Source organism: Electrophorus electricus, chromosome 4 (genome assembly GCF_041902795.1).
Source record: "Electrophorus electricus isolate QZ-2024a chromosome 4, ASM4190279v1, whole genome shotgun sequence".
NCBI lineage: Eukaryota > Metazoa > Chordata > Actinopteri > Gymnotiformes > Gymnotidae > Electrophorus > Electrophorus electricus.
The window spans coordinates 34997143-35007500 of NC_137500.1; the positions used below are offsets into that span (position 1 = coordinate 34997143).

The 10358-nt window shown below is 41.2% G+C and overlaps 1 protein-coding gene across 3 annotated transcripts in view; it reads left to right on the top strand.

Annotated features, from left to right (window-relative positions):
• gsk3ba (glycogen synthase kinase 3 beta, genome duplicate a) overlaps positions 1-10358 on the top strand; it is a 29918-nt gene that overhangs the window by 6246 nt on the left and 13314 nt on the right. For all 3 annotated transcript variants that reach the window (XM_027011896.3, XM_027011895.3, XM_027011897.3), the window contains exon 2: positions 8964-9157. In XM_027011896.3, coding sequence (XP_026867697.1) covers positions 8964-9157 — 194 coding nt within the window. The remainder of the gene's footprint in view (positions 1-8963; positions 9158-10358) is intronic.

Here is a 10358-nt window from a genome sequence, read left to right on the forward strand (position 1 = left end):
AAGTGACACAAGGCTTACCCCAAGTGTGCAGAACCAATTAGCAAATCCCTGTGGCATTAAGCTGTCCCACCTGAACGATTCTGTAGCTCTGAGCATGTTTCTAAGTGTTCCGTGACCAATTGTGTTCATGTGTCTGGCTCTAGAGTGGAAAAGGGGCTATTACTACTGCACAAAATAATCTGTCTAGGGCTACTATGAACCAGTAGAATTACATATGTGTTGTAGAATTTAAAACATCGTAAAATTACCAGTTGTGTCACTCCTCTGAAAAGGCCCTTGGCAAGTAAATATGAAAGTTTATAGGCTAATGCGTTTATGCTTCCTTGAGCATTTCCATACTCAAGAGTAAGCACAAAAATTTGGATGTGATTATAAAAATCGAGGAATGTGATCAATAATTAATTAATTATCTGACCCCCACCCCTCAAATAAAAATAATCTGGTAGGTTTTAATAACTGAAATTGCTTAAAATTCTCCGTTAAATGTTGAAGGAGTGAGCTTTTATGTTGTGCTGCACTATATAATTTGTTTATTATAGCGGAAATGAATGAGGCAGATACAGTATTGATGAGGTGGTGGAGTGGGTGTACACGGAGCAATGCTGTGCGATGAGCCGGTGCATGACTTCAAAAGGTAGTACTTAGGTGAGGCAGATGTTGGGTTTCTACTGCTGAGGGTGTGGTGGCTGGTAGAGAAGGACTGATTGCCCGGCTGATTTAAATACACCTAATTGATGTTATTGGGGTGGTGTTGGGTTACTGACTACACAATATTTTTGTCTTCCACAGTGTCAGATTAGGTGATCATGGTGGCATACGTTCTTGCCGTGTCTCGATTGGGAGGTCGGCAACACTATACCGTTAAAGATGAGCAATCATCGTTCATGCCCTTCCATGAGTTCGTAGATTATTGGGGAAGAGGGTCAAGAAGCTGTCAATCATGGCTACAGAACTCTACACGTGATACTGGCAGTTTTGTGTCCAGAAAAAGGAGGGAAAAAAAAACATTCCTGCACGTCACAAAGAGGACAGTATGGGCTGTCTATCCTTCAGAGAGAACCATGAATATGTCAAAATTAATGAATAATGACTAAACAATGAATATTGTCAAAAACATTTACGTAAATGTAAGTAGATACCAAGTTCCCGGTAAATAAAGAGAGTTTAATTAAAGAGAGTTTAATTAATGAAAATGCAAAGATTTTTAAATATATGGTTTCATGATCACTGTCAACAGAAACAGGAACATCCCTCTTCACTGTTTTTACATGTGTGCACCTAAGAACACTCTGCCATCATATAGGTCAAAGTTAAAAAACACATAAGTTGTCAGACTAGGCAAGAAATACAAAAATTTCTGACATGCTAGATTTTTGTCAGGCTGTTGTAAAGCCTCCCAGACACCACATTGCTGTTCCTCGGTTAAGTCACACTACAAGTCTTGTTCTTTGTTCCCGATGTTCATAATCGGGCCCAGGACTGGAAATTTGTATCAAAATCATGTCAAAATTGGGCAGAATTTATGTAGTTTGACCATGGCATGAATTTTGTCAGAAGGGCGGATAATTAATAGTAGACGATGTCAAAGCAATAGATATTTAGCCAGAAAGGCTAGTTTGAAAGCACAGCAAATACATAGCATTATATAGAACAGTATCTTCTCCTGACTTAACTGCTCACAATACTGGCAATAGCAACCTAGATAAACAGATACATTGTTTCTCTCTGCAGCTTTAACAGTGGTCTAGTGAGGCAGTGGTAGCCTGGCGTGTGTGCTTTTTGGCTCACAATCAGAAACTTGTGGTTTTGAATCCCGGATCTACCGTGCAGCCACTGTTGAGCCCTTGAGCGAGGCCCATATCCCTCTTGGCGCTGTACGTTTTTCTTTCTTGTGGAGTCCACTTTGCAAGGAACAACTAGAACAATTGTAATACAATTATAGCGATGTAATTTCAATCTATGAGTTTGTCACCGAGAATTAAATCGCTGACAGCGCATTTATTTATTTGTAAACATACACAAATGTGAAAGAATAGGTACATTCCAGTCTCCATAATAATGGAAATATACAGCAAAGCCCTGACATCACTGAAGACACATGGGCCTTGAACTGGCAACCTTCTGATTACTAGTCAAGTACCTTAAGCACTGAGCTACCACTACTGTTATGGTGTTCTACAATTAGCTATTTTTGGTGCTATGGGAGTAACATTAAGCTATGATCAGTAATTCAATGCAGTTTTATTACATTTTGCACCATAAAGATAAATTAACACATCACGTTAGCCAGACCAAAAAAATAACATGAAATACAAAAGTTCATTAATTCACCCTGATGTAGGATATTGTTGAAAATGTAATGACAGGAGTTCTCTACTTGCTAAGGTCGCACTGGCCTTCATAACCTGTAACATTCCAAGACTGTGGGACATAGCATTGTTGTTTGTTGCATCTTAGAAACTCGAGGAGGACGTATTCATGAGCTTTTGACATCTGTATAAACCTTTCTTGTATGGTATTAAGTTTTGTGATTGGTGTTATCTTTATACACAACAACACTCAATATATGACATTGAGGAAAGCATTGTTAGGAGTGAGTCTGTTTGCCCTAATTCAGTGTGTGGCCAGTGGTTCAATTATCGCACACAGGTTTCGTAACAAACTCGCATACACAAATATTAGTCAAATTTTGAAGTCAGGTGATATAAATTAGCATTATAGAATCAGATCTGCTGCAACAACTCAATGAAAACTAATAATAAAAAAACCTGCCATCACATTCCACACATTCGCCTTCCCTCAGCCCCCCTGAGTGACTTAAAAGCTCAGTGGCCATTTTAAGAAGTCTGCAGTTTCCCTCGTAAAATGTGGAAAAAATTAAAGCGTAAGAGAATGCTTTTCTGCAAAGTTCTTTCAGGGGGAAATAACAAAGAGCATCTAAAATATTTTAATATATAGAGACTGTATGCGGATATGTCATGTTTGCCTCTTCAAAGACTTGGATATGGTGGATCATAGTTCAAATGTTGTTTTGGAACTACATGTGGTCTGAGCCTTAAACCTCTTCAACCAGCCAGCCACTTCAGTAGAGTATGGTGAATTCAGTCAGGTTTTAATGCTAGAAGCTTTTGTCAGACAGCATGAGAACTAAAGACCCGGTGTTGGTGGTAAAGTCTGAATGCTCGGCTCGTATGCCCAAAGCTCCACATGCAGGTGGGAGAGACTACAGGAGCTACATACTGGAGGATCTCTGCGGATGGTACAGTGTGATTATGATCTTGACCTGAGTGAGCAGCGTGGCTCCAGAGACGTCTGTATAGACGTAGAAACTGCAGTGGGTTCTTCTGCCAGAGCTGGTAATACTACTACATGCTCACTACATTTTCCTGTAGTGGGTTCTTCTGGCAGAGTTAAAATGCAGGTTGCCATTCCAACACAGACTGTTTTATTCCAACTTGACTTGTCGTCTTGCTGCTGGAACACACCCACAGACAATTAAATTTGCATGTCATTACATGAAGTTGAAGTACATGAAGTATATTTAATTCGAATGTGGTCCTGTTTAGTAATAATTAGCAGCACACACTTTGAGTAGTGCGCGTATAAATAGTGGTAAGTTATCTAACCCTGATTTCCCTCTTTGGAGAGAAATCTCAGATCATCTTCTGTTGCTATGTGATTAGGAACCTGTTAGCAAGTATATGGCTGGGAATCTATGTCTGTATCTCTGTTCTAAAATTATTTTTAAATCAAATTCATTTCCACTCAGTATGAACGATAGCCTCATTGTTTTTGTTCTAAAGTTTTGTGCATCTTTTCTAAATTATAGGGTAGGTGGTGTCCTGTTCCAGGCAACTCTCTCTCTCTCTCTCTCTCTCTCTCTCTTTGTCTCTCTCTCTCACTCTATTTCTCTCACGCCACATGCTGCCTGGTGACCACTGGATAACCCTTGTTGCTTAGACAATTAATTTGTTAGTCACAGACATAGAGAGAAAATAGCTAGAGAGAAGTAATGAGATGCAGAATAGTTTGCTGATGTCTGGGCAGACAGGGGTGCCTGGAGGGAAGAACATTGGTACATTTGTGTGTGTTTGTGTGCGGGTGTGTGCGCATGCGCGCGTGTGTGTGTGTGTGTGTGTGTGTGTGTGTGTGAGAGAGAGAGAGAGAGAGAGAGAGAGAGAGAGAGAGAGCGCTCTGTTGTCTGCTGATTAGATTTATGTGTGTGTGTTTGCTCTGGAGCCTGTTTATTATCTGCGTGTTTGTGTGTGTGCGTGTCTGTGTGTGTGACAACACTGTGTCTGTAACTGCCATGAAGTTAAATACTGGCTCTCTGTTAAATAGCAGCACAGATTTGCAGTTACACTAGAGCAATAAGAAATTACCTCAGAACTTTACTTTTACTTCTGTGTTTCTATCTCGCTTTCCTCTGTTGTTTTTATTTATTTTTCTTTTCCTTTCCTTCTACCTTCTCTTCTGTGTCTCTTCTGTCTCCGGCTTTAAACGCTGAGGAAGATGTGGGTCATCTGGCGAGCAGGTGGGAGGCCAAAAGAAAAGAGTCTCACACACACACACACACACACACACACACACACACACACACACAGACACTCGTGACCATGTGTTCATCAGCACACTTAAAGTGGCACACACACCCATAACCCATGTTCATGAATTTCATGAATGTGTCAAGCACACACACACTTACTCTGTCTGACTCTTCATACTTTATTTATAGGATGCACAGGATTAAACGCTGGCTTCTGAAGAGTGATGCAGTCAGGCTGTCCTCCTCAGTGAGAGATGCTGCGATCTGATTGGCTGTGCAATGGTTTTCCCATTCTAAGAAAACATCTGCCTCCTGCCTTTCTCTCTCTCTCTCTCTCTCTCTCTCACACACACACAAAATTAATCAATTGTTCTGTCTTTAATGGCATTGCCTGGTAAAGGTAAATTGTCTTCTACTAATTGTTGGTGTTCCAGGGACTCTGCAGGAGTTTAAAAACCTTTCCACACAGGATCTGGCTTTCCATAAATTTCACAGTACCACAACTAGGCATCAGTATCATCAAGTCTGCGACTGTGATTTGAAACTGATAATACTTTAACCTCATCATCCCTGCCACATTGCTGTTGCTGTGAGATGTAACTAGATGAAGAAATATACTATGATGATAATACATTGTGTGGGATAAGAGTTTAAGGAAAATTGTACAAATTACATTTACTGACATTTCAGATATCAAATTTTTCTTGACTTTTGAGTAGAAATGTGTTTACTTTGTGGTATTGTGTGCGTGTGAGTTTGTGCGTGTGTGTGAGGGTGTGTGATTGAGAGACAGAGAGAGTGTCATTACCATTACTCTGCTCCCCAATTAATAACGAAGCCATTCATGTTTGTGCATTAAAATGAGGGGAGTGAAAGAGAATCTGTTTGGAAGAGTGACATTACTAAAGGTGTAGAACGTCAGTGATTGCCCCTACCCCTGGCCATCTCTGCTTCTCACTCTCGGTGTAATGGGTTAAACACTCAGCTGACAGAAAGCTTTTTGAACTCTCGGTTCAACCTGTGGGCCAACTTTGACCTTTTCAGAGACTCCATCTGTCACCATATCAGCTGTTCATTTTAATCTTCAGCTGGGAAAAGGTTCCTTTAATAGGGCTAATGCACCTCTTCTATGTGCTTTACTGTTTTATTTGTTAACCTGATTCCAGCACTGTCGAAACTGGTGGTTCACTTATTTGGCAGTATATATTTAGACACTGTGGGAATAGAGAGATTTTTAAGAGAAGTTAGAGAAGCAAAATTTTTCAAAAGTTGTTTGTAGTGTCAGCAAAGACATCCAATACCATCCAAACAGACAAAACAAATATGTGTGATGTTGCTGTGACATGAAATTGTTGCTCTGGATTCAATTTGGAAATTGCGCTTAATGGCTGATCTTTAGTTTTGTTTCACCAGTTCTTGGTCAGTGGTTTAAACCGCAGGCCAAAATTACAGAAGCAAACAGTGGTTCTCTGAAATGGGGATAATTTGACAGAACTTTACTATGTAACAGGATAACACTTTGAAACCTTGTCAGAACTACTTAGATAGGAAATAACACTATGGAAAATAGTCTGGCCCCAATAAATCTCTCACTAAATCAAACTGCTATGCGATGATCCACTGGTCTAAAAGTGCTTCATGAAAAACCTATAAAGGATTAGACCATATAGCTGTTGAAAGGTTGCCTCAGATATGGCCGGCTATCATAACAACTAAAGGAGGACATTTTGTTGAATGTAGAATTAGTAAAAACAAATTAAGAATCATATTTGTTCTATGTTGATAAACTTATTGTTTATTTTCCCTTTAAGTGTAGCTATGGGTCTGGGTAGAAGTACTTGGTCCCACACCAGCCTCTGGAGCAAACCGGAATGGCTTATTCCGACACACTCTGTGTTCTACGGTATTTTTCACAGGAAAAGTCAGTTTATTTCAAATTGTCTGCATGCATTTAGTCTATGCGAATCATATGAGATCTGCTGTCAGCAGTTTTTACTGGATCTACAAGCAGGGTTTGTCTGGTTGTATTGATCTGGTGGCGGTCCATCACTTACGGTTGGCTTTGGGTGCACGTGCATCAGATGTGTAAGAGCGGCACTGTGAGTGTGTGGCCTGGCTTTGTGTTGAATTGGCTTCTGCAGGCCTTTTGATGGAGAGATGAAAGCATGTTAAGCCTTTGATGAAACAGCTCATCGGTTAATATAATAAAGCAGTTCACAAATGGTTTAGCAATTCTGATTGCACTCAACGTGGACATACATTTTACACACATACACAAAACACATATTTGCTTTGTGTGTTGAAACCTTAATATTTAGCATGTGTATGTATTTGTGTGTGTATTGATTCCAAGACCATATGTGACATGAGTCACTCAGGTTAGCAAGCGTCTGCTCTGCCGTGCATCACTTTCTGTCTGTTTTCTGTCTGTCTGCAGTCTGCGCGCCTTTCTTTTACACCCCCTTCTTTATCTTCATGTTATTTCTTTCTTTGTTTCCATGTCCCTCTCTTGCTTCACACCTCTTCTGGGGGGGGTCTTTAGAAAATACCCTGTGTCACAGCCAGCACTGCTAAAGGGGGGGGAGACGTTGCGTCAGTGGAAAAAGAATCGTCTTACAGCCATGTCAAAAAAGTACACACACACACGCGCGTCATGGCCTGTGGAGTTTAAAATTCACTAGTTGAGCTGACAGGGTTTGAGTGTTATGTTATGTGTGTTTATGTGTGTTTGCAGTTCTATGCTGTTCATATGTGTCCCTGTGACCATGTGAGCACCCTGGGGGGAAGGGGAGGAGGGGGATTATGGGTGAACTGGGATTCAGGGGAACTGGCTCCAGCTTAGCCAGGTGATAGCCTGAATAGCTTACATAACCAGTCAGACAGCATGTTGGCACTAGACCTTGTCCTTTCTGCATACATCATCCTTTCTTCCATTCTTTATATATTTGTAAATACTTTTGTATGCTGTGCTTCAGTTAAATGGGGTCAATTCTGACCCCAGAATTGTAGATTGTAGGTCAATATCACCCTTAACCGATACATGTGTATATGTGTGTGAATGTGTGTATGAATGTAGTATGTGAGTGGATGGGTTGGTGGTGTGACTTAAGCAAGTGGGACAAAGCATCTCGAAAAGGTCTGTGTTTCCATGGGAACTGTCAGGAAATGGCTGGATCAGTGTATTGCCACACAGCTGGGCATGTTTGGCCAAATTTCAGGTTCAGGAGGAAAAGGAAGAAAATTTGTGAGTGTGTGTGAGTGTGTGTGAGTGTGTGTGTGTGTAGGCATGAGGGCATGACTGTGTAAGCAGTGTACACTTCTGTCTCACACTGAAAAATACTCATGCTATAGGAGAGATTTAAAAGTTGATACCGTGATAATTTATCATTGTAAAGCTAGACAAGTTGTTTTGCAATTCACCTTCCAGACTGCCTCCTCTGCAAAGGTTGGCTGAATGTTTTTTAAATGTACATGGGTTTACATTGCTGAGCAGGTCTGATTCAGGGTCTTTACTGGGTTGAGTAAATGGCAAGGTATGGTCCTCCAGAGTGGATGCAGAGGCTCTGGTTAACCTTTAACAAAGTGAACAAGGACTTTGAACTGCAGTCTGGAACACAAAGACACTAATCTGAACCAGCATTGCTAGCTGCTGATGCCACACACACTCATGCAGGCTGGCTTGCACACACACACACACACACACACACCTCAATGAATGACTTATGGAGAACTGCGAAACTCAATACAACAATACGGTAAAATAAAGTATAAATGTGATATAAATTTTATAGGCAGACATTAAAAGTACCATAATATACCGCGTATTTTATAAAATTTTATTCTGTAGTGCTAAAAGAATGTTTAACCCTTCCAAATCCTCCATAAGGTCCCGTATATCACATTTAGGCTTCTTCACAGGCCTCTATTCTATAAAGAATGCAAGACAGTTGAGAGACAGTTGTCAATGGCTTACAGACATCACAATGTTGAGCCAGTCTGTTTCCTATAGACATCATCATATGCCAGTTAGGTAGACTTCACTCATCGCTAGTACATATGCCCTTGACTTTCTACAATAACCAATAAATGTTTTATGTTCCTTTGCCCAAAATATCTTATGCTGACTGGCTCGCTGGATTGCGTTTCCAGGAGCATGCAGGGTTTTAGGGAACCCGCTGTATGCCGTGTCCGCAGTCGGCTGGGTTCTAATCTCTTAACTCTTTTGAGCTAAGTTCCTTGACTCTTCCACTTTTTGTACATCAGATCACTCCAGGGCAACGCCTTCTCCTGAGTGATACGCTCTTCTTAGTCACCGAATTGCTCTGACATGCCCCACTCAGGAAGAATGAGCCTGGCTAATTGATTCTGCTTGTGTGCACTGTTAGACTGACTCCTTCGCTCCTCTTCTTTGCTGAAGGAGACAAGGATGGCAGCAAGGTGACAACGGTGGTGGCGACCCCAGGCCAGGGGCCTGACAGGCCGCAGGAGGTCAGCTACACGGACACCAAGGTCATCGGCAACGGCTCGTTCGGCGTGGTCTACCAGGCCAAGCTCTGTGACTCAGGAGAACTGGTGGCCATTAAGAAGGTCCTGCAGGACAAGAGGTTCAAGGTGAGATTCACGTGAAAGGTCTGATGTAAAATATGGAACAACACAGAGGTGTTCCTAGATCAGTCTGGCTTATGGGTTCATAGTAATGAAGTGTGCTCCCACTATTTGCTGATGTTTTCATGATTTTAGATGGTGCTCTTGTTCTCTGTGGTGAACATAGTCTGATCATAAATGACACACAGAGAGAAGCAGTAGTAGCTCAGACAAGAATCACATCATCTTTCCTGAACATTGAGAGGAAGGTGGGGCCAAGCGCAAGCCGCAAGCTTTGTGTAGACACTATGGCCACGGGGGACGACCGCAGTGAGTCAGTCCAAATTAGTTTCGCAGACTGCCGTGAATAAGATCATATCCACTTTGACTTTAACCAGAGAGTCTGAGGGATGTTTTGATTGGCAGTTGTCTTCTCTGCTACACATTCCTTTTTTAGGTGTGTGTGTGTTTGTTCAAACATGTTCATGCATGTTTGTCGTCTGGTGTCACTTTGTCAGGTCAATCAGGGTTACGCTGACTGTGTTAGACATGGCTCAGAGCTCTTCACACTTTCCCTGCCTGACATATTAAACTCATCAAACCGCAGTCACATCAAGCCCTGTCAGCATGGCAACCTCATCATTCACTCTCAGCCAGCAGACTGACACTTGCATTTCAGAGTACTCACTTGCTAATAAAGTGTGCTTTTCTAGTGTGGCACATACACATACCTTTCAATCCTGTCTGATCTTCATCAGGTTAAATCACATTCAGCATATTGAAACAATATTGGGATCTTTGTGTGAACCCTGTTATGTAAACATGGGACCACAACACAAGGACGCAACTACAGCTCGAAACACAAAATTAAAGGGATATAACAGTGTAAAGTAAGCTTTTTAGTAATCATTGCAAATGTTTTTAAGGTAAACAATGACGGAAAATGAAGGAATTACAACATATTATATTAGTCACCTTATAAAATGGTTTCATGTCAAATTATTGGTTCAGTCCTCGTTACAGTTACACTCTAATAGAGCTCTTAACCATTTCTTATGTATGTCATCATTTCTTCTCTTAATATTGATATTAATGATTTGCACAAGGCACAGCTGTAGTGTGGTGTGTCTTCAAGAAATGTAGAGGCACAGGGATTTGATGGCCCTGATTATGGATCCAACTTCTATGTTCATCAGTCTCGATTTTTGTGATTTGCTGTAACTGGATT